We start from the raw sequence: 25,434 nt of genomic DNA, 5'->3' as shown, positions 1-25,434 counted from the left end.
ACCTCAGAATGTCTCCCATACTATAACTTTAAACAGATGAAAACATTTGAGCCAATAAAAAGCCCTCTGCATAATGGGAAAACCCCAAAACTGCTTTTGTTTATTTGTTTCTGCAGGAGACACAGATGATCTGTTTAACCCGTTCCTCCATGAGAGCTCCAACAAAGCAGGTTTTGTTTTTCACATAAACACTTTAAAAGTTATTTGTCATGCAGTATTTTATGTCACAATCTCTGATTCGATTCAAATAAAGTACAAAGTTCATACTTTTGTTTGAAGCTCGCTTTGAAGTGAATATACATGAGTGGGACGATTTTGTTTTTCTGTCCATGTCTGCACATGAAAGAGTTTATTTTCTACGTTATTATGTTGTTATTACTATTATATTATATTATAGTATAGTGTGTGTGTGTGTGTGTGTGTGTGCGTGTGTGTGTGTGCGTGTGTGTGTGTGTGTATTATATCTTGCCTATAAAATAGAAAATACTTGACACAAAATAAACCAATATAACTAACATCACGATTCCCCCAGTGTAACACCCCATTAAATATAATGTAGGCTATGGTTCCTAATTGTTGTCGAGGGAAGATTTTACTGTTCCAACCATCGCATGCTATTGTTTCGCATGTCACCTCCACCCTCAGGCCCACCTCCACCCTCAGGCCCACAATCACCCTCAGGCCCTCCTCCACCCTCAGGTCCATCTCCACCCTCAGGCCCACCTCCAACCTCAGGCCCGACTCCACCCTCAGGCCCACCTCCACCCTCTGGCCCACCTCCACCCTCAGGCCCTCCTCCATCCTCAGGTCTACCCCCAACGTAGGACCCACCTCCAGCCTCAGGCCCAACTCCACCCTCTGGCCCACCTCCACCGTAGGACCCACCTCCAACGTCAGGCCCACCTCCACCGTAGGACCCACCTCCAGCCTCAGGCCCACCTCCACTATCAGGCCCACCTCCATCGTAGGACCCACCTCCACCCTCAGGCCCAGCTCCACCCTCAGGCCCACCTCCACCGTAGGACCCACCTCCACCCTCTGACCCCTCCGGCTCCCAGCTTGGAGAAGGAAGAGAGGCCTGAGGTTTGACCCTGCAGGGACGACAGGATGAGGATAAGCTTGCCTCACAGTTCCACACGTCCGCATGTAATAAAGTGGCATATGAACATATACAACCTGTGACTAGTCAGTTTAATCAACCTTGTTTATTACAAGCTGTTGAGAGGTGACTTGTATATGAGAGACATTGTTTTATCATTTGGTTTATGAATTGTGTCGTGGCAATTTTTTTATGAGATATGCACATATGTCGCCATTGTTACTGGCTGTGTAGGTCCATGTAATACAGCGTAATGTCTTATATATTTATTATCCCTGTATATCATAATCATTTGGCTGTAAGTCTAAAATGGGCTCAGATCTGGGCTTATTATCCCCACGATACCGTGTTTCAATATGTTTCCGATCCATGTTTGTTTGGGCACCATGAACGAATTCGTCACACTCCGTAATATATATATATATATATATATATATATATATATATATATGTGTGTGACGATTGTGGATGATGGCTGGCTGAAGCAGCATCACCTGGTGTCGTCTGATTGGACTCGAGGGCTGGGTGAGGCTACACACCTGTTGCTCATTGAGTAATCAGTGTGCACAGGTAAACCAAGTGGACCATTGCTATGTTAAGTATCAAACTGTTGCAATATATAACAGGCGTTTAACACCACCACCCTGCATCCTTTATCTAGCGGAGCCCAAAATAAGTCCTCCAAGTGGAGTATGGCAGCCACCTAGATGGCGTGAAGGATGGACATTTGCTAAACATATATATATAGGACGATATATATATATATATATATATATATATATATATATATACAAACAAGAAGTCATAAAATATTTTTTTTTCTTGTGTATCGCCACCGCAGCAACCACGATGGCATCAGCGAGGAAACAAGAGAGAATGAATGAAGAGCTTCTTCTTCTTCTATGGTGGGACCCTCCTCTTCTCTTCCTCCTCCTCCTCCCTCTCTCCCTCCTTTTCTCCAGTGTCTCCTCCTTCTCCTCTCTCTCCTCCTCCTTCTCCTCTCTCTCCTCCTCCTTTTCCTCTCCTCCAGCTCCCTTCCTCCTTCTCTCCTCCAAATCCTCTCTCTCCTCCACCACCTCCACCTCCTTCTCTCCTCCACATCCTCCCTCTTCTCCACCACCTCCTCTTCCTTCTCTCCTCTACATCCTCTCTCCTCCACCTCCTCCTCCTCTCATCCACCTCCTCTCTCTCCTCCACCCCCTCCTACTCTCCTCTCCTTTTGATGTGACAGACATCTGGGTGGTCGTGACTGTCAGGAAGCGGTCTGAATGTGGCTTTGCGGTCCGGTCTCCTGGAAGGGAAGAGGAGTGAGATGCATCCTCGAGCTAAGTTACCCTTCCTCCACATCTGAATTCACTGCAAGTCGCTCTGGATGGAAGCGTCTGCCAGAAGACAATGTCTGCCAGGCCAGTTCAAAAGGCTGCAGTCGTGACTGTGAGACCACAAACAAAAGAGAGGCAAGGTGTCACTCGCATGACGAGGCCAGAAGAGGTTTTGGCAGGAGAGGCCTGCATGCAGAAGCTATGCGTTACATTACACAAAGAGCTGCCTTCATGAGATCAGTGCCTGGCTCAGGGAGGCGCAGGGTGTTGCCAACGCACTCACGAGACACGCAACTGGGGCTCCTTGTTTGCTGACGAAATGAATTGTGCACTCTCTCCCTCTCTCTCTCTGTCTGTCTCTAAACCGCTCTCTCTCTCTCTTTGCATCACTCTCTCGCCCCCCTTCAACCTCTATACTTTCTCTCTCTCTCAACCTCTAACCCTCTCTCTGTCTCTCCGCCTCTACCTCTTTGTCTCTCAACCTCTTCCCCCCGCTCTCTCTCTCTCTCTCTCTCGCGCTTTCTCTCTCTATCTGTTTCTCAATCTCAACCTCTACCCCTCTCTCTCGCCCCCCTCCCACCTCTATACTCTGTTGAACAAACAGTGCGCATGACGTCTGGTATTTCAGGACAATAGAGGTGCACTGGTCAGGGGCTATCTGTAAACACTGCTGTCCATCGATCAGGACTCACATGAGGAAGGTGCACGCACCGCTATTGATGGGGTAGGGATAATGTCAGCCTGCATCCTTCACAGGTAGGTGTGTTCTATTGGTGTGTGTGTGTGTGTGTGTACGTGCGTCTTTCAGTCATTAACTCAGACAGAGACCGCATCAAAGTGACGTGAATGATTCTCCTTTTCCTTCTCCTATTTCACGTGATAAACTGTTCCCTTGTGACTATTAATTATTAATGATTCAAAGTGGCTTACAGTGAATTCAGAACCACGTCATGAAGGAGCAAGTAAGGGGTTGGCATCCTGCTCTATGGATGCCTACAAGTACACTCCAGACGTTGGGCATGAACCCGAAACCTTTTGGCTGGGATTCGAACCCTACACTATTCTCCTACTTATTCTGATCGAGTACAACACTACCACCTTCCTGCTCATGCCTTGCTTACGGCGTTGGCTCCATGGCAACCAATAGGGTAGGGACCACCACTGTAACCCACAGATACCCCAGAACCTGAATAGGTGTTTCTAATAACCCTTAATGAGCCCTCAGTAACGATCTGTCTGCTCATCCGAATGACACTCGTCAAAACGCCCGTCAACAGACTCTCAATCCACAGGATGCACAATAAATGGAAACACACAGATGAATGTACTTTGGTGGGAGGAGGAGGCCTGTATACCTACAAAAGGCAGCGGTCTACCGTGCAGGAGAATGTTTGTGTGTTGCCTGGCAACAGTAGAGTCCCCAGCCCAGGTGCGGAACGATCTTTGTCGGGGGGGGGGGGGGGGGGGGATTTAATAATCAAACTAATCATAATCGCTTGTCGCTTGTTAGTGTTAACTAATAAACGGAGCTTGTAGGACCGTTGGATAAAAGCAATGTCCCACTCAAGGTCACGCTGCGGCTGAGCTTGGTAGCTAGGGCCGAATCTCAGCACTGCCGATGTTCAGTACGACAGCCTCCCCCCTTTCCTGTGATATGGCTTGAATCTAAAGGAATCCAACCCATAATCGAACCCCCTGGATCACCGTGTGGATCCCCACGCCATGCACCGGAAGAGCTCTGTGAACGCAGATTGTACAGTATATGCAAACACTCAATCAATGAAATGAATAATCAAAAGGACACATCAATCAGGAGTGCCTGAGGCTGTGCTGTCATGGCCAGTAGACGCAGGACATCACACTGCTCTGAGACTGGACATTGCATGTTGTACATTAATTGGCCTGACGTGCATTGACATGACACAGGTGACTATTTGGAACACATTGGAACTCTTTGGAAAGAGGTCCAAAGTGTTTACATGAACAGGAGCTGCATTACATGAATGCAGCAAAGAAACTACCCTTCTGGAGTCACCGCTGGGTCATTAAACAACTCATCGAACTCTGGGTGAGACCTGAGCCAGTTTACAGATGCCTCGGAGAATCCCTTTAAGTTGATATTATACATGATGTTTAGCCACTGCAGTCGGGCTGCTGAAAAACAGTATTTTTGGGCTGTCACTATGGCAACAGAGGGCAGAACTAATGAACAGAACCGTTTGTGGTGTCATGTGACATGACACTACTAAAACTAATGTCATGACCAAATGCAATCTGGCTCGCTTCTATTTTTTTATTCTGGATAATCGCCATGAATTAAAAGAAGAACATATTTGCCATTTTTGGACTTGGATGAGGTCTGAATAATCTGTTGTAAATTGTATGGAGCTGGTGGATTTTTGTATACCCAACAGTAAGTTCATTAATAATATAAATGTGTAATATGTTGATGGTTTGGAATTGAATGGATTAAATATTAGCCAGACTCAATTTACAACTTGGAAACGAGCTGAGCTGTCACAATGAAAGTAAACACAATGGTGCACAGTAAGGAAAAGGCAACGGCCCTAAACGGTAGACTACAGTGTACACTACCACAGTAGACACGAGTAGTAAAATAGCCTCTATGCCAAGGAAAAAACAATCTACAAACATTGTTCACTCATGGAGGGTAAGTCATTTAAAGTAATTTGTAGGCCTAGATCAATATGTTTCAAGAAAGTCAAGAGAACCATGTTGTAGCGTCAACCCATCGCCAGTGTCTTGAATAAAATAATACTTTTAGAAACAAAGCAAAGGTATGATGACATATCAACATTGCATTCAACTGGTATGATGGGCCACCTCAATGTCATCATTGGATCATAATGTCAGGAGTTGATCGAGTATTTCTTCATTCCAAAGAGGCTGAAATGTCTTCCTATTTTTGGACAGCATTGTATTAATTTAAAGTAAAACACTAGCTGTGTTCGAAATCGTTCCCTATCATGGATGTAGTGCACTAAATAGGGTGCACGCCATTTTGTAGGGTGTTAGAATTCTCAGTGGTCCACTATATAGGGCACTATATATGGACTTAAAATAGGGTACATACGATGTACCCTGCATGGTACTCCCGTATACCACAATGCAATGCGGTCGTCATTTTCCGGAGGAGAAGAAGAAGCTGAATAACCGCGAAAACGAATACATTTAATGATGGAGTCTCCGGCTTTCGTATAGAAATGTCAACAATTTTTTTGGGATTTAACATAGAAAATGTAACATTCAAAATTAGTTAAAAAAAAACTTGAACAAGGAAATGTAACATTCAACATCAATACAACCTCCAGCTTTCCTCGTGAGTGCCCGGTTTGTTTACATGATGTGGGCGCATCTGTCTGCGTCACACAAATACCCGGCGCATTTACTGACGCAAATGACATTTAGAAATGTTCAGCGTAGTGTCAGAATTTTCGTTCCCTATTCCCTATATAGTGCACTATATCATGTACACTATATAGGGAATAGGGAACGAGTGTATAGGGAACGATTTCGAACACAGCTACTGTTGGTGTACAACACAAGAGCACAGCGGCGGAATAAGAGGAGCGTAAAGTGCGTCAAGCGCGCTACGGGCGCAAGCGACGGAACCTCGGAGGCGAATTCGCGCACGTTTCCTACGTAGGAGGGGAAGAAAAGAGGAGATACTGAATATACGAAATAGATTATATATTAATGTACATATATATGTATCCGGATTCCGGATCCAACTTTTGTAAAGTCTCTTGGTCTTTGATGAGGAACCTTTCAAGTCCGTGAGCGTTAGAAAAGGCTCGATTTTCGTGACGTGCGTAACATAAATAGCAGGTGAGTCGACTCGAAATGATGCTACGTTGTTCAAATCCCTTTTCCAAATTTAGCTCTTCGTAAACAATTGTGTTTATATCACGTGTAAATGACTGCCAGCTTCTACTTCTATCGACCTCGTCCATGTATACATAGCGATGTACGGTCAACCTTGGAGAAACAGAACGCTTCCTTCTAGTTGCGTCTTTGGGAATGATAACATGCCATTGCGCATGGGTCAGTCTCGACAGGCTTGTGGGTAATGTAGTCACTGTGCAGGAGTTGCAGTGAAGCCATCGTCCCTCTCCCTTGTTTTGGCCGTGATTTGGAATCGTTACACATTAACGTGGATTGCATTATGTAAATGTCTATTTATTTTGTCAATGTTTAGTGGATTGCTGATGTTCAGCCAAGTGTTTGCTGAAAATGAATGGAATGTGAATGAATATGAAACTATTACAATGCAAACAATGGCATTAATAACGTGTATATATTTAGATCAAACTAGAAATGCCGGTGGGACAATGTCAAAGGAGCAAGACACTGAGGGAGGAAAACGGTGAGCAAATTAAGACGCTTCTCCCTGTTCCATTAGAGAAGTACACAAACCTCTAAAATATTGTAATATGATTTTTTATTTGTTTTATTTTTCAGTCCTCACGACACTGAACTGTATGTTGACGTCCCTCGTACACGCCTGCCCATAGTGTATCACCCCATCTATAACATCACCTTCATGGGCATGGAGAAACTCCACCCATTTGACGCTGGGAAGTGGGGGAAGGTCGTCCGCTTTTTAAAAGGTAGCGGAGTAACGCTTTTACTTTGAAACTTTGAAGGCTGGGCTTCAATGAGAGAGAGAGAGAGAGAGAGAGAGAGGAGAGAGAGAGAGAGAGAGAGAGAGAGAGAGAGAGAGAGAGAGAGAGAGAGAGAGAGAGAGAGAGAGAGAGAGAGAGAGAGAGAGAGAGAGAGAGAGAGAGAGAGAGAGAGAGAGAGAGAGAGAGAGAGAGAGAGAGAGAGAGAGAGGATACACAAGAGAATGGAGACCTGATGGGAGAGATTCTTTGAAGAGCTGGTGGATGGATGGGTTGATGGATGGTGACAGGTGGGGTAATCAAGCAGAGATAAAACAGGAAATGAACTAGCTGAGCCATCAAGATAAAAGCACACTAGCATTAATGTTAAGCTATGTCTCATTCAATGAATTCATGTATTTGTGTGTGTGTGTGTGTTTTTGTGTGCATGCGTGTCTGTGCGTGTGTGTCTGTTTACATGTGTCTGTTTAAATGTGTGTGCATGGGTGTACATGCGTGTGGGTGTGTGTGCGTGTGGGTGTACGTGCGTGCGTTTGTACGTACGTGACTGCAGGCATGTATACATGCGTGCGTGCTTGTTTATATTTGTGTCCGTGTGTATGTGTTTGCTTGTGCGTGTGTGTTCACATGCGTGCGTTCTTTCATGTGTTTGCGCGTGTGTTTACCTGCGTGTGTGTTTGTGTGGTTGTGTGTCCTATTATGTATATTGTGCTGCTCTCTCCGTGTTCCTCGTTAGAGGAGCAGTTTGTGACTGATGAGAACATGGTGCCCGCCCTGGAGGCTTCAGAGGAGGACCTGAAGGTGGCCCACACCAAGAGCTACCTCAGCAGCTTAAAGGTACACACGCATGCACATGTCTCTACACGGCTCCTCAATAACATGACACACTGTAACTATAAGGTACACACACTGCACGTGTTTCACGGCTCTTACATTAACATGACACACTGTTACTATAAGGTGAACAAGCTGCGTTCATATGTTTCTACACAGCCTTTACATTAACATCACACACTGTAACTATAAGGTACACACTGCACATGTTTCAGGGCTCTTACATTAACATGACACACCGTTACTTTAAGGTACACACACGCTGCCCGCACATGTCACTTCACGGTTCATAAACTAACATTTCTCTTCTCGGCTCCTACAATAAAAAAATTTTGCAAGGCTCTTACTAGCATGGGGGCACCATGTAACCAAGCAGCCTGCACATGTTTCTACATGGCTGTACATTAACATGACACACTCTTACTGTAAGGTACACACTCTCTGCCTGCTTGTCTCTTCAAGGCTCATTAACTAACATATTACACAAAACGGATATTTGAAATATATATTCATGTTTGGAAATGTTTGTGCTCTAATAGAAACTCTAAAGAGAGAATAATCGCGTGGAATCTCATCTAATTTCAACTTGATTCCATCACATTCGTTAAAACAAATCAATTCCTTCAAGGAAGGATGCTTTAATTAGCTTCATAAAACGCCGTTTTTAATGACTTTGCCTGGAAGAAAAGCGGTATTGTTAGTTAGCTCTTAGCTTGTGGTTGAAATGTATCTAGCTGTTAGTTATCATAGGGCATGGCCGTCATATATCCCAGTGTCACCGTAGAACATAAACCGATTCCCTACAATCTCTTCCAGCAGAGAACTCCAGGTACAGTTAGCAGTAAGTGGGCGAGATGACACCTCCGATGCCTCACGTCTCTCCTCTTCCACTCGAGAGTCTGACGTCTAACAGACATAAACTACAGCCAGCGTTGGCCCAGCATGGGGTGTGGACACCTCAGATCTCCCACAGACCACCCATTCATCACCTCGCGCCGTCTCCAACTGTTCTCGGCGGCTCCCTGCAGTCCCTGAGAAGTCCCCGAGGACTTTAAATGTATCGGCGCTCTCATAAAATTACCAAACTTCAGAGTTGAGACCAGAATTAATGTGATTCAGCTCCATAAATCAGGGTTTGTTTGTGTCTGGGAGAGACGCCTTCCGTGCCCGTTGTTTATATTATGGGATGGCATTTACTTTCTCCGGTTGTGATGCGAGGTGTGTGACATAAAACAGCGAGGAGGAGAGAGTTGAGGGGCACTTGGCGTTCCCGCAGGAGTCTTGACTCTCATCCGAGGCAGAACTTGTACAGTGTGTGTCCTATTTCATCTCACAGCATCTGTCTCACTGCGGTGGAAGCAGCACGACTGTGAAGCCTTTTGTAATGGATTACAGCTGATGTGAGACGCTCTATTGTGGAGCATGACCACTCCCAGGGAAGTGTGCTAGTAAAGTTCCGGAGAGGTCGATTATTTTTAATATATGCCCGACAGCAAAGGAGCACGAATAAGGTCCTTAGCTTAAAGATGTACCTGCAGTAGGTAAAGTCCCCCCCCTCCCCCCCCCCCCCCCTCCCTCCTTCTGGCATTCAGAAAACAATCTCAGAGACTCAACCTAGTAGCTCCCGGCTTTATATTAGCATTCCCTCTTTACATATCTGCTTCAACCTGTCACCCAATTTAATGTGAAATCAACGTTGTCAACAAAACCATTTATTATTCATCCCCTGCAGGCACAGAGCCCTGAATCCAGCATCAGAAGAATTCTTCTCTTTTTGTTGTTGTGTGTTTGTGTGTTGTGTTCCCAATGGCAGAGTGGGCAGAGGTGAGAGATGCCGCTTTGTGATGTGTCTATTGGTTCGGTGAGGTGGTGGTCTGTGGACGCTGATGCCATGTGAAATGTGTCTTGTGTGTGGGTCTGGCTTCGCTCAGGATGTAGAGCGGGTTGGCTGGTAACCGGAAGGTTGCTAGTTCGATCCCCGGCTCCTCCTAGCTGTGTGTATCGAGGTGTCCCTGAGCAAGACGCCTCACCCTGACTGCTCCCGACGACGAGCTGGCTGTCGCCCTGCGCGGTCGACTCCGCGGCCGGTGTGGGGACGTGTGCATGAATGTTTGTACGTCGCTTTGGATGAAAGCCTCTGTTGATTGTAAAGGTTGTTGTGCTTTCCTTCCAGTGGTCGGCGATCGTGGCGGGCATCACAGAGATCCCTCCGCTGATGTTCCTGCCCAACTGCCTGGTTCAGCGACGCGTCCTCAGGCCACTGCGGACCCAGACCGGAGGAACCATCATGGTACGGCTTCTCACACATTGCCCTCCTCCATTTCTGTTACTTTTTTTCTCGAAGTCGCAGTCCAGCAAGGCATAAAGTCCTGTCTAGGGTATGTGCATCACGACCTCACATCGCCATGACCACCGCCAATTTGCAAGCTAACCCTAACACTAACCCTAACCCTGGTACTATTTATTTTTTTTTTGCTAATTATTTAGTCATTAATCGTAAACTGATTTTCCGTTATGGGGGAGGGACATTGTTCTGTTTCAAAATACCACAGCACTTCTCAACATTCAGGTGGAGAAACAATGTTTTTATTAGTGTCGTTACGGTGTATAGTATATTAGGATTTTACAGTACTAACTTTCTTGAGTGCATCCCCTGATGCATTCTGATGTGAGGGAGAGAGACGGTGAGACTGTGTATACATGTGGTACCAAACTAATGGGCAAAAGGAACCAAGGATAGTGATGGCAGACCGTTCAGAGCATGGAGCCACATGTCTTTCAGTAGGTCCACAAGTTGGTTCCTAAAACATCCGTGCATAAAGAGGTAACGTGAAGAGTAATGTGCAGGGTTTGACTCGTTTCTCAGTCCCGCTGGTCGCGTGTCAAACCATAATGAGCAGTCGAAAAACACACAGAGGAAAAATATCAAAATCAGTTTCCAAGCATAAACCAAGGTCCAAAAGATCATTATGGGAGCGGGAGACTCTTTGAAACTCTTTGAATACTTTGACCGGCTGACCAAAACAAAGCCCCCTGCCGTTCTCCCCCAACGCGACCACATCCCTCGTAGCTCCTTCATCTCCATGACTACTGAAGTCTGTCCTCGTAAACACACTCATAATACCAATACTAATATTAATGATGTCCGTGCAAGGACTTTGGCCTCACTACCAGGGGCGCCCTTAGATCCACATTACCCTTTAGCGTATGACGTCTCACCAGGCCTGTGGATAGGTGAGGCTTCACAGACCCAGGATTTATTGAGCTGTTGCGAGCCCTGCCCAGCTTTATCTCCCGTTAAATACAAGCTCAGCTGACAGGGATAATTTATCGCTGCACTTTTGTCGGAAATGATATTCAGGTACTTCAAGTGTGCCGTGTCCTTGATGGTAAATAGGCGGAAATGTTCCGGGAACAGGGGCAGGACGGTTTGGTGGTTAGGGGGTCTTCTACACAAAGCCGGAACGTTCTGGACACGATAACTAATGTCGGCCAGTTATTTATCAGATGTGTCTCAAAATGGCTTTAAGTTGCTTTCCATAAAATAAAAATAAATGACAATCTGTAATTATTAATTGAATGATGTTTGTATGATTTGGAAATTGATATTGTTAGTCATAACCAGAATGGATATAAAACTTGGCCTTATGTAGCCTCATCCATGCTCCGGGTAATAAATGTTGATATCCAACTCTACCGGAGGGAAACATGTCCGGTAGAGTTGACTGTATCCATAACTCACACTTTTGAACACTTTCTGAATAATATTCCTTTGAAGATTAAATCCTTAAAGTCCTGTTTTTAGTATTTATCAAACCGCCACTGAGTCGACTCAAAGTGAAAGAGTCTGAAAGTTTCTTAGGCCTTGAATGCATATGAGCACATTAGAAATAGGGGAACTATAAACCTATCTTTACCGAGAAAAATTACTCAATAACTGGAATGTATGTGCAGTGCTTACAGTTCATATTTTGACAGAAGAAGAGGGGAACTCAGGGGGTGTCCTTTGTTCTTTGTTTACAACCTGGGCTCCATGACTAGCTGTCTCATACAGCTCGGTATATGAACACAGGGACAGAACGGGGCTCTGTACTGCCATCTCCTCAAACCCATGACTGACTGCTGAGACACATGTAGTCTCAGTCGTGGGCTGGGTGTGTGTGTGTGTGCATGTGTGCGTGTGTGCTTGTTTCTCCACGTGTGTGCATGTTTGTGTCTGTGTGTATGCGTTTGTCTGCACGTGCGTGTATGTGAGACTGTATTTACGCATGTGTGTTTCTGCGCGTGTGTGTGTGTGTGTGTGTGTGTGTGTGTGTGTGTGTGTGTGTGTGTGTGTGTGTGTGTGTGTGTGTGTGTGTGTGTGTGTGTGTGTGTGTGTGTGTGTGTGTGTGTGTGTGTGTGATTAGCATGTGTGTGCACATGGACGCCTATGTGCCCGTGTGCGTGCATGTGCGTGCGTACCTGCGTGCTGATGGCCACCCCAGCTCCACCATCAGAGAGAACTAGCGGCTTGCAGAGGCGCGGGTCTGAGCTGCTATCAGGGCTTCACAGGCACCGCGAGCCATCCCCGAGATCAGGACCTGTCGCAGAACTCTCCCCCTCTCTCCTCCCTCGCGCCCGTTCACCACTTGGCTTTGAAGTGAACAGCTTGGCAGGCAAAACCGATCAGAAGCCCCATTGTGCCTAAGTGCTTTGTGATTTGACATACATAGAGGGCAGGGCGGTGAAGTCGTGATGCGCCCCTGACGGAAAAAGGGTTCCGGTTTCGACATCCAAACGTCCCAGCCGGGTCGCCGTCCATGTATACATGCATCGTTTTCTGATCTTTCTTCAGGGGGACATATTATACCACCAGGTGATCAGTCTGCCAGCCTACCCAGTGGACTGAAGTAAACGTTGCTCATCTATCCAGCACAGATCTAGGTGGACACGGCCCACTAGTGATGTCAGATGGGGCATATTTTCGAAACGGCTTGTAAGGCTAATCACATTCCCACCTGGTGGTAGAATATGTCCCCTTTAACCTGCATGAGGGGTCGGCTATGCTCCGGAGGTAGAGCGGGTTGGTTGCTACCAGGTTAACCACTAGGTTACTGGTTCGATCCCCGGCTCCTCCTAGCTCGGGTGTCGAGGTGTCCCTGAGCAAGGCGCCTCACCCTGACTGCTCCCGACGAGCTGGCTGTCGCTTTGTTGAATCCGCCGTCGACGTGTGAATGTGTGCATTAACCGTTGTAAGTCGCTTTGGATGAAAGAGTCTGCTAAAGGCCCTAACTGTAACTGTAAACGTATTCACCGAATGGTTCAAATACTGGGTCTCCTAGCTAACTCAACCACTCTCACAAACCCCAAGCCATAGTGCACCGAGGACAGAGCTGTTTAAATGCGTGATGCGCTTTGTGTATCTGGCGAAGAACGAGAATGCAAATCACAAGTGGGAGTAAGATACGTCTCTCCAATGAGTCATTCTTCTCAACGATTTCCCCACGATGAACTCACTCAAAAAGAACCAACGGAATAATGTCACGGTAGCACAGAGGGTTGTATTTCCTAACAGTTGCATGAACACACTGAACCAAGGGCAGACTACAGCGTGGTTATTTCCATTATTTCCATTGTTTTGTTTCGCCCCTTTACTGTGGGCTACCATCGTGACTTCAGAAGACAATTTTTCTCCCAGCTCGGAGGAGTGGGTTGTTGTTCTGCCTGGGAAAAATGAAGTATAGCATATAACCCTATTGTCAATTTATATTAGGTACAGAATTCAAATGAAAAGCGCCTGGGGTAATATTTCTCATTTAAAGTCATTGCTTTAAACCTTGATAGTGTGCAACACTTCAGTTGGCGGCTGTTGCACGATGAACACTGCAATCCTTCCAGCCGTCTGATATTAAAACAAACCAAAGTACAAAGCATGCGTCAGCCATGAGAACCTTTCTTACCCGCTGCTTCTTCCACAGGCGGGGAAACTGGCGATCGAGCGAGGATGGGCCATCAATATTGGTATGTTTGCATTTTTGGTGTCTATCATTTCCATGCAGCTTGTCTTCCTGGGTCGGTTATTGAGCGCAGGCACGCATCAATACGGACCTGCCACCACAACTTCAGCTGCGACTGCATTCCTCGGCGCTCAAACTCAATAATAAATCTGCTTAATAAGTAAATATGGTATGGCTGGAGATGGATGGCGTCGTAGCGCGGGGTACTGGGACGGAGTTATGGTTTTTAACCGCGGCCAGCCGCCACCTAGGCTCATCTATCTCCACAACAATGAGATCTACGCTAAAGTGGCCCCGTCCCACTTTTAATGTGGTGGTGTGTGCCAGAAAGCAGCGAGCGGCATGAGACCTCCGCTCTCTGCTGTGTCAGCCTGGTCACACACTCTGCTGCCTCTAGCACTGCCTGCTGAATGGATAACCATTGAACTTAACATCACATAGGAACTACTGAATACTGCTTCCGTTCCTTACACTGCATAGTGAGTGAGTGAGAGAGGGGGGGAGAGAGAGAGAGAGAGAGAGAGAGAGAGAGAGAGAGAGAGAGAGAGAGAGAGAGAGAGAGACAGAGAGAGAGAGAGAGAGGGGGGAGAGAGAGAGAGAGAGAGAGAGAGACAGAGAGAGAGAGAGAGAGAGAGAGAGAGAGAGAGAGAGAGAGAGAGAGAGAGAGCGCGAGAGCTAGCTGGATTGGGACGGCCAAAATAAGTCTTATTCCATCTATCTCCGTACTCTTGTATTAAGATTCAGCGCCACAGAACCCTTTAATGAGTATAAGCATAACGGGGCAGAGGCCACTTAGCCTGATTGAATAGCCATCAAGCCAATTATAAAGCATCACGTAATCTGTTTGTGGTGCTTAGTCCACAGCCGTCCCTGGCACTTCTTGTATTGGCCATGACGCCAGCTCCATTTTGGGGCCAGCGCGATGGGGTGTTCCCCCCCAGGGAACACGGCCCTGTGCAATCAGCGGCACAAAAAACAAAAACACAAAATAAAAGACCCCATTGAAAGATGCAATTATGGTCATTTGAGATAATTGACTCCTCAGCGAACAATGACCTGACTGGGAACAATGGTCTCTCTCTCTCTCTCTCTCTCTCTCTCTCTCTCTCTCTCTCTCTCTCTCTCTCTCTCTCTCTCTCTCTCTCTCTCTCTCGCCCTTGCCTCCTCTCTCTGACATTCTTATTCTCTCTCTTTCTCTCACACTTATTTATTTCACTCACTCACTCTGTCTGTCTGTCTGTCTGTCTGTCTGTCTGTCTCTATCTCTCCCTCTTACACACTCTCTCTCTGTCTCCTCTCTCTCTCTCTCTCTCTCTCTCTCTCTCTCTCTCTCTCTCCTCTCTCTCTCTCTCTCTCTCTCTCTCTCTCTCTCTCTCTGTCTCCTCTCTCCCTCTCTCTCTCTCTCTCTGTCTGTCTGTCTGTCTCTCTCTCTCTCTCTCTCTCTCTCTCTCTCTCTCTCTCTCCCCCTCTCTCCCAGGGGGTGGTTTCCACCACTGCTCCGGGGATGAGGGTGGCGGTTTCTGTGCCTACGCGGACATCACCCTGGCCATCAAGGTGAGGCTGCTGCTCCCAGCCCCCAGCCCAGCCTTGGGCTCCAGGCCTGGGTAACATGGCTGCCTGAGGGCCTGGGCTGACTGAAGCTCTGGTGATGCACTGGGATCAGAGAACAGAGAACACAGATCCCCAAACGTGTTCGTGTCGCACTCGTAGTACTGGCAGTACTTCTGGAACCAAAGTTTAGTGTTAGTTTTAAAAATGTGATTTTGGCAAAGCAATCTGACTGACCTTTGTGTTAGAGCCTGCTCTATAATTGCCTGAAATAAGGAATATATTCTCAATACCATGTCAGAAAGTACTTCAATTTTTCCCTTTTCATTTCTAGCGTTTAAACTCTTTGAATGGTTTTATTGTGGCCGTCCAGCGATCCGTTTGGTCCCCGACTGTGACCCCTTTGTGGTTCCCGAGCCACATGTTGAGAACCACTGTATCAGAGCATGCGAAGGCCACTGGTTCGTGTGCGGGCCCACACATATTACTCCTGATAATTGTGGCAAGAGCGATGAGTCACTGAAGCTGAAAGAATACAACTCACGTATTTTAGGTTTAGATTTAGATTTTGGGCATTTGGCAGACGCTTTTTCCAAAGCGACGCTGTTGGTACAGTAAGGATGTTCATAGAACCAAGTGCCAAGCACTAACAATTGTTAGGTTAACTCATTCCCGTATACCACAAAGATAGCTAGGAAAAGACACTAGACAATTCTAAGTATTATTTTAAAGCTCAAGGACGTACAAAAAAAAACATATAATTCTCAGAATACAACAACGAATAACGTTCAACATTTCCACTTCAAACCCGGGTTTGAACATTTCCCCTTTCCTGTTCCAGTTCCTCTTCGAGAGAGTGGAGGGCGTCGCCACGGCAACCATCATCGACCTGGACGCCCACCAGGTGAGGCTCGTCCCCCCGGCCCGCCCCCCGTTCCGCTGTGCGACGCCTCCTCAATGACCGGTTGTCGACCTGCTAACCGGGTAACTCCCCCATCCGACCCCGTCGGCTGTCGGACCCCGTGCTGAGCTCACACTGCTCCCTGCGGAGGGCTTCCCTGCACGGACACAAGGAACAACAACCCCCCCGAGAGACGATGGTTATCGAGTGGGGGTTGTTTGAGGGAAATACCAGAAGGCTCTCATGTTTCATGGCGAGTACACTGTGTCGAAAGATGATTCACTTAATGGGTGCGTTCAACTGTTTTGCCTGATCAGATGGCGACCAGTCCATCGCGTTACTATAGTGTTATACTATGCACAATGCACTATGTTACTCATAATATACCTTAGTACTGTGTTACTTGTACTACTCTTTAGTACTACAACACTGTTACTTTACTATAGTACTTTAGTATTGATACTATACTATCAGAAACAAACTAGCAACTAGCTAGAGTAAAGTATTGTCTTTATCTACTGATCCAGATTTAGTTCTAGATTTAGCTTTTGTCTACCTGCCCATGTCCCCGGCAGCATCTCTTTCCATGTTGCTGGGAGGGGGGGCTTGCCAGTGTTCAAGCAGTAGGAGGCTCTCCGACCTTTAATCCAGGCCATCGACCGGAACCAATCCCGCTTCTGGAGGTAGAAAGGTCTTCATTTCATCGTACAGTGGCCCGGCCCGGGCTGAGGACCGTGCTGTGAGACAGCTCCCTCCTCTCTGAAACCGCCAGCTCCTCTCCACACCAAACTGGATCAAGGTTTAATGAGCACACTCTCACACAGGGGCAGATTAAAAACTTTAAAACCTCGCAAATCCCTTCCCCACGCCCTCTGCAACCCCCTAAAATCCCCCGAATTATTCCTCAAGGACTGGACGGGGTAATGATTTACCCAAGGACACTTACTGGATGGGTGTTTTCTGAACCTGGAGTTTATTCTCAAGAGGACAAGCTGACTAACCACGAGGCAAACCCATGTCACTCTTATTAATATTCACAAAGCAGCGTTCAGCGTTCCATCGTTCATCCGTCGTTGGTTCAAAGTGAAAGTCTCAGTCTAGCACTGCAGTTAAATCGGACCTCACTTTCGTCATGTTTCATGGATGTTTCTTAGTCGAGTGCAAAACAGGTAATTGGCAAAAGCAAAGTCACCAAGAAGCGAGGGCATTGGTTTGCAATATATCCACGATACGGAGAATCCAGAGATGAATGCATTCTGCAACTGTAGAAAAATGACAGAAGGAGCTTAGGGTCTTGGTAATTGGTTTAATACAGTCCAGTCAAACCGGATTACAGGTTTTCAATAAGCAGTGATTCCTTTTTATTACACTGAGCCCAGTCAGTGTGAGCATCAACCTCTGTATTTATCATACTTTCATCGAGCTATGTATTTCCCCTACTACCTCATATCCAAAAACCAATTAGTGATTGGGAACTTTCTAATGAGGTTCCAAAGCCCATGGCTCCCTCATAGCTTCAGCCATGTCTGATGTATGACTGGATGCTAACGATCCTGCATTATGTAATGACAAAGTCAGCCTGGGATTTGAGCTCGATGCGGCAATCCGAACAGAAGTCAATTATATTAGAACTTGAACATATAGAAGGCAGAGTACTGTATGCTTTTATTGGATTTGCGCGCTCTGCAGTTTTTCAGAAAAAAAACCACATCACTGGCTCATTAGGTCTCAACACATTATACCGTAAGTGCTCATACTTTTGGAATGAATTGATGGTTTTATCCTATGCTTTGCTGGTAAATCGGGGCAATACACTGTAGTCGTCGCGGTTGCGTTGCAAAGTAGCAATTTGTTTTTTAAAAAGGCCCTATTTTAATCAGGCAATCCACACCGATAACTCAACCTATCAAGCCTCTCTAGTGGGCCGTACCCACTGATTGGTTGATCAACCCATCAATCATCTGGGTGGACCATCCCATGTATGATTTCACTAAAAGGAGGATTTGGAAATAGTTTGTAATGGAAACATCTGGTAAAACACAGGGGCCTTTAAAACCGAACAGAGAACAACGTATGAGACATTCTGTATCTGACATTGGAGTCCATATGAAAAAAAATAAAGATATGTTCTTGCGTCATTACTGAAGAATAAATGCTCTATTCAGTTGTTCAGATATATTTCTACAGATCCAGACTTGGAAGAGTTGTTCAAAGGACTTATTTCGTCATCTGGCTATCTAAAGCAGTAAACCATCACTTGTCTCTCTGTCATTCTATCCAATACACAAGCACCTGTTTTTCTATCCCATTAAGAACACATCTGGCAATACCCGATAATAAATGACGTATCATTAACATTGCTAAGCAGTCAAAGGCAAAAACAACCTGAATTGGTGTGAATGTAAAGATGTCAGCCAAAGTAATGCTTGTGTCCTCACCGTGTAAACACCCTTTAGCTGTTTAGGTTACAGTTCTTGAACGAAATCCAGTGATATAGTTCCTCTCACCTCCTCTCACCTTTCAGTGAAAGCCTTTTATTCATGAAAGCCCTACCTCTACAATTTCGTGATGGATGTCTCGGATGTTTGCGTCTGATTGAAGGACAGCTGGTTGGGTTTCAATAGATGAATGGAAAAAAATGTTTTCAATGTAACACAACGGCCCTTTTACCGTCTGGCCACTAAGAGGAACAAAATGGCGGCTAAATGGAGCCATAAATAGCCTTCCAGTGTTTGATGCTACATCAGGGTCCAGCGTGGAGGGGGGGGGGGTGGGGGGGGGGGGGGGGGGACCATAGACCTACACAAGGTGCTCCCCCATCTATCAGAGCTGTAGGGTTATCCTTTGAGTATGATAGTGATAGGTGAGTCATTGAATAGTTATAGACACTTATTGTACGTTGTACGTCCTGGCACAAAAACAATACTAATTAATGAATGTCTTAGCAGTGTGGAGCGTCTATCTTTAGCTGTCTTTGTTGTGACATCGATATATTGTTGTTTCTCTTTCTTCTGACAAGTACTTACTGTAAGTCGTTTTCGATAGAAGCGTCTGCTAAATCCCTAAATGTCAAATCTAAATGTAAGTTATTGGTGTAACCTCTCGCGGAGTCTTCTGAGCCTGTGTGTACCTGTTGAGGAGTGAGAGGCCTGTTTGAACTCAGGGTCGTATGACGGATGCCTCTGTTCCCTATCGTGTTATGACGAGTCAATTCAATGTTTACGTACCCACAGTTGCCAGTCTTTCATTGCGTAAAAATCACATTCAAATGGAGTATAAATAATAAATGACCCAGTGTTTGTCACTCTGTATTGATATACATCTCCCTGAAATGAACCAAGTGAAACGAGCCGTGGGTTTGACTTATTCTAATTTGTCCTCGACATGACAAAGAAGTGATGCATTGTGGTGGGTTTGTATACGAACTCGAATCTGCCTCGTCAATTCCTGGTCAGCATAATCTTACCCTGCTGTCACCATTTATCCATCGTGGGTCCCATTGCCCGCAGACTCTGAGGTTTGACTTATGCGCTCCTGACAGGAAGAAGACACTTTGGCTCACAAACGCAGGGGAAGGATAAAGAGCGATGAAACAATCTAGCCGTTTTCTTTTTACGACCTTCTGGACGATAATGCCAACAGCCTGCGGGTGAATATCGATCCCTGCTTACTCACCCTGTCACTCCCAGCTGCGCCGCAGCACCCAGACAGACACCCATAGGTGACGTCTGGGGTTGGGTCTGTGCTGGGAATGGATGGACGGGTTGATTTCCTGGAGGGCCTTAGTGTTTGTTAGCATCCTCCTTTGTAGAGGAGATGGAGGAATGAATGCCGCCGTACATTAGAGGGGAGATCACAGAACAGGCAGTAGCCGTCTATTTTCTGAGGTGCAATCGGGCCGTCTGTGTTCCATGTCTTCCAACATTTGTTCTTTGTTCCCAACCCCAGTTCAGTACTTTTAACGATTTGTCCGACAAATCGTTAGACATCTTTTGTTTATCCCAATAAATGAGTACAAACCTTTCATCCAAGCGCCTGTAACAGTACCTGAGTGCACCCCATTTCTTAGCCCGGGAATGAACCCCAACCATGCGGCGGTGTGCCGTTCTGCCCGGGACTGGATTGTTGGGATGTAGGGGGGTCTTTATCAAACTTGTCTTTGTGTCGCAGGAAACGGCCACGAGCGGGACTTCGTGGGAGACCGGCGCGTGTTCATCATGGACGTGTACAACTGCCACATCTACCCCAGGGACAGAATCGCCAAGCGTGAGTGAAGAGCTCCCTGTGCCTTCTCCTCCCTCTCCCCTGTCCTCTCCTCCTTCCTTTCCTCTCCTCTATCCTTTTCTCTCCTCTGTCCTCTCCCTGGTGAGCTGTGTCTCCCTCTGTCTCTAGACGGTTACGGCACTTTTCCCCCCCCCACAGCGATTTACGCTAGGCGGTCGAGTACAGATACGGAGCTCCGAGCGAGCACCTTGTGTCTGTGCACCCTCGACGCCGCACTCTCCTGCCAGCATCCTCTAATACATTACCTGGAAGGCTATCGAACCAGGGAGGAGGCTCTGGAAGGGGCCCCCACATTAAAGTGCCTCATTTCCATACTAGCGTCACAGCCTAGACCCAAACATCCCTCACAGCGTCCTGCCGCGGCCTGGCATCAATCTTAGCAGCACTTATATGATTATATGTGCTTTTACTCTAATCTGTGCCGGGTAGGGGAATAAACATCCAGGCCCATATTCCCTCGGGGCGGGGCTGCTGTCTCCTTCAAGTCCAGCCCCCCCCCCCCCCCCGACCCCTAGATGTCACTGCCTGCCGTTTTAATTGTGTTATGGCCTCACTTGCTGATTCACACGCTTCGCAGTGTGCCTCTGATTTGTGTGTCACAAATCCCTAAAGCAGGGAATCTGTGTGCTACGATACAGTCTGCTGTTTGGACACATTTTGTCTGGTCATAAGTTAATAGGTAGACGGTACGAACGCCTCAAAGTTGTATTGAATCAATGCTCAGCTTCAGAATAATCTCAATGAACCGAGGTTGACTAACGGTCTGATTTAGATAACGTTTATTCCAGTGTCATTAAGGTGATTGGGGTTAACGCTCATAACTCCTCCACATGTAAACACATTGACTTGTCTTGGTTGTCTTAAGATCAAGACTATACCTAGACGCTGACTTAAACTCGCCTTTTGTTGGTAAAAGGATTTAACAAAGCCTTGCCAAGCAGGATACGCCCTTTGTTCTTCTTGTTGAATCCGATTTGAAGTTGATTCCCTAAAGCTGTCTCTAATTATTTGTATCCACATTTATGCACTGGGAAAGCCTCCTAATTGTATACGTTCAGACCGGATGGTGTGATCATGGCTGTAGAGTAATGTGGGGAGGCCGTGTGGCTGACTGTGCATTTATACACAGCATGACCGGCACCTTCCACGTGGGCAGAGTGCTGTACAAGCAATGCTTCATTTCCATCCGTTTACACATCAAATTCACACACACACACACACACACACACACACACACACACACACACACACACACACACACACACACACACACACACACACACACACACACACACATATACACACACACATACGCTCAAGCAAACGCACCCAAAGACAGACACACATGCACGGATACACGGACACACACACATACCCACGTACACATACTCGCAAGCAGGCATACACACACAAGCAATCAGGTTCATGCACGCACGCATGCACTCACAAACACACACACACACAGATACACACACACAAATACATACACACACACAGATACATGCACATACAGATACACACACATACATACACACACATAGATACACGCACGTATAGATACACACACATACGTACACACACACACACAGATACACGCACATGCACGAATACACATGCATGCACACACTCAGTCATTGCTTGCTAGCCATGAAGTAAAGATATTGACTCAATTATTGGGATGATTAAACATGTTCCTTTGAAAAAAAAACACACAAAGATAAACAAGGTTCAACAGAAGAGAGAAAGGAAAACATCTAGAGTTATCTATAGCCATGTTAGTCTACCCTACTACCGTACCAAATTCTTCCAAATTAGCCCTTTGATAGTCTGTTCACGACGGCATTTTGGATCTGTAAGCGTGTAACGACTAACTTCGGAGGCAGGTGTGTCGCACGAGAACACATCACAACAGCCCGGAGGCAGGAAATCGAACCAGCAACTTCGGTTTGCACCCTAGTGTTGCGTCATGTGCTGCTGCTGCACTCCCAGGAGACAAAGACTTTTTGGATGAAACTAGATGAAAGGCAAAGTGAGCCGTAGCAGGGGAGTGTAGATAATTCATCAGGAGCAGACGGCTCGCAGTACAGGACCCGCTGTCTGTGGGCATCAATGCATACGTGGTGCCAATTAAATGCATTTCCACTTTTATCTCCCGTACTGTAATGTTAATATTCATGATTGCATCTGAAAAACTGTTGGGAAATATTAATATTCTTTCGAAACAAAGTTGGATGTGAGACTTGCTATGGCCTTTTTTTTGGCGGGTCCCCAAACAAAGTTTGTTCCGGTAAAAACTCTGCAAAGAGATCTATGTGAGTCTGCTAGAAGGAGAAAACGGCTGTAATGGTGTTCTTAATGGGATGGTTTCCAACGGGGGGTCACAGTCAATACACGGGCCCCAGTGGGAGGCCGAGTGGGTGGAGAGACGGCCCATAAAAAAAAAAAGAAAAATATTCGACCTGTACGACCGAAGAATGAAAAATGCATATTAGGTAGAACAATGTGTAATATGTGTACTCTTAAGCCCAGTTCAGACCAAAGATTCACCTTGCAACGACTTGCAACTCGCAACTCCTTGCGACGAGACGAGCTGCGACGTTCTAACACTGGGCAGTTCACACTGGCTGCAACGCGCTGCAACGGGCTGCGACGGGCTGCGACGGAAGGTGGTTTCCCTATGAACTGTGAACGCTCTGGCACAGCTGAGACCGGCAACAGCATCAGCATCATTTGCGTAGGTTAGATTTGCGATTAGTTAGGTTCGCGAAATTTTTTCATTGAGAGTAGGCTAGAGTTACTGTGTTTTGTCATTCTCCACTACATCTGCATTGGAGTAAATAGCTGGAGCTTACAGTTAAGTTAGTCAGTAAGTTTCTACCAATTAGACTCCAAATACGAATGAGATGGGAATGTTTTTGACGTTTTATTGAAAAACAAATCAAAGAGGCATTCGCAAGGACAGCTACGTGTCTGGTCCCGAATTCCAACAGCTGGCGTAGCCACGACAACAAGCGACACATTCGGCGAATGGTCACCAGTTAACACGGTCACGAGTTGAACTAAAACACCACACCAAGTGCCACCGCAATGTCGCAACATGCTTTCTTCTTGCTGTCCCTGTTGCTGTACCCCTTACTGCCAACGTCGTAAAGGACAGGTTGCTCCTCCAGCAAGCAAATTTAATTCTCCCCCCTCTCCTCGGACCAGAAGTCTGCCATCTTCGGATATTTGTATGCTGAATGTGTATGCAGGTGAATCTTTGGTCTGAACTGGGCTTTAGGTTGCGGCAGTAGGTCAGGTGGTAGAGCAGTTTGACTTGTTACCGGATGGTTTCTAGTTCGATCCCCGGCTCCTCCGAGCTGAGTGTCGAGGTGTCCCTGAGCGAGACACAGACCAAACCCTGACTGCTCCTGACGAGCTGGCTGTCGCCTCGCAAGGCTGACACCGCCGTCGGTGGTTGAATGTGTGCATGAATGATTGTAAGTCACTTTGGCCAAAATCTTCAGATAATTGCCCTAAATATAAATCTATATATTTTTATTGCATCTTATGTTACTGCCAAAAAATTTGGTGAATTTTAGAACCAGGGGTACAGCTCTGCTCTGACCGGTACCGTCGCCTCCAGGGGCGATCCGGAGGAACGTGGAGCTGGACTGGGGCACGCAGGACGCTGAGTACCTCCGGAAGGTGGAGCTCCACACGGAGGGGGTGCTCAACGAGATGCGGCCCGACATCGTGGTCTACAACGCGGGCACGGACGTCCTGGACGGAGACCCCCTCGGAGGGCTGGCCATATCCCCGCAGGTACGACCCAGCTTCTGTCGTTTCTTGGATTCATTTATTACTCTTTATTTAATGGAAATGGAAACGGACTGCAATTATACAGCGCTTTTTTAACCAGTGGTCCCTCAAAGCCCTTTACAATACTGCCTAACATCCATCCATTCATTCACACGTTCACACAGCGACGACAGAGTCAGCCATGCGAGGCGACAGCCAGCTCGTCGGGAGCAGTTAGGGTGAGGTGTCATGCTCAGGGACACCTCAAAACTCACCTAGGAGGAGCCGGGGATCGAACTAGCAACCTCCCAGTTTCTAGCGAACCCGCTCTACCTCCTGAGCCACATGCCGCCCAATCTGATTTATTAATCCTCTAGTGCAAATCTTGTTATCCTCGTTCTGTTTTCAAGCAATGATGATGGACGACTGACATATTTTTCCCCGTTTTATCTTTCCACTCCGTGATTCGAGATTCAACTCTGACTGAATAACGTTTATTTATACTTATCGAGGCTTTCAACCTCCGCCCAACCGTTCCCCGTGCCCGGTCCCAATCCTCCGGCGGCTCGGAGCTCGCCCCTCATCCCTCTCTCTCTCTCTCTCTCGCTGTGATCGGCCGGCCATCCGATGGCTGCACTCTGTTGTCCAACTCATCTCACTTCTGCCCCAGCACTGTTCCAGCCTGAGCGGTGTCAGTGGAAAACCCCTGGTCCGTGTCGAACGGGGGGAGTCAACCGCATCCGCCCCCCCCCCCCCCCCCCAGAGCGAAGGATTCATTCGGCGGGCTCTATTCCCTCTATCTTCCCTGGCCATCAGCCCGGTTATGGCTGTCATTCAGCGGTCCGCGGATGAGCTCGTGTTTCTGCCACCGGGAGTAATGTGTAGAGTCCGTCGTGGTGTTCACCGTCGGTTCGGCGGTGAACACACGAGCTGGTCCCCGCGCCCCGCGCCTCCTTGCCGGGTCGCCAGCGGCGTGGAGATGCGTTCTCCGAACCCCCCCGCCGGGCTTTATAGATCTGTCAGCAGC

At 46.9% G+C, this 25,434-nt stretch overlaps 1 protein-coding gene across 4 annotated transcripts in view; it reads left to right on the top strand.

The window, feature by feature from the left end:
- Positions 1–2,973: 2,973 nt before the first annotated feature.
- hdac11 (histone deacetylase 11) overlaps positions 2,974–25,434 on the top strand; it is a 23,836-nt gene continuing 1,375 nt past the window's right edge. Inside the window, exons 1-10 of one of the 4 annotated variants that reach the window (XM_060069630.1) lie at positions 2,974–3,177; positions 6,748–6,808; positions 6,904–7,052; positions 7,801–7,901; positions 10,072–10,188; positions 13,856–13,898; positions 15,372–15,448; positions 16,284–16,347; positions 20,514–20,609; positions 24,253–24,431. In XM_060069630.1, the coding sequence (XP_059925613.1) occupies positions 6,774–6,808; positions 6,904–7,052; positions 7,801–7,901; positions 10,072–10,188; positions 13,856–13,898; positions 15,372–15,448; positions 16,284–16,347; positions 20,514–20,609; positions 24,253–24,431 (861 nt within the window). In that variant the 5' untranslated portion in view covers positions 2,974–3,177; positions 6,748–6,773. Of the gene's footprint in view, positions 3,178–4,949; positions 5,093–5,980; positions 6,271–6,747; positions 6,809–6,903; positions 7,053–7,115; positions 7,355–7,800; positions 7,902–10,071; positions 10,189–13,855; positions 13,899–15,371; positions 15,449–16,283; positions 16,348–20,513; positions 20,610–24,252; positions 24,432–25,434 lie in introns of those variants that run through there. The other 3 variants (XM_060069628.1, XM_060069629.1, XM_060069631.1) reach the window with 3 other exon arrangements.

The sequence above is a fragment of the Gadus macrocephalus genome, chromosome 13, assembly GCF_031168955.1.
Source record: "Gadus macrocephalus chromosome 13, ASM3116895v1".
In the NCBI taxonomy this organism is placed as follows: Eukaryota; Metazoa; Chordata; class Actinopteri; order Gadiformes; family Gadidae; genus Gadus; species Gadus macrocephalus.
Note: the sequence above shows the minus strand (reverse complement) of the source record. Positions and strands in the feature narration are given on the sequence as shown.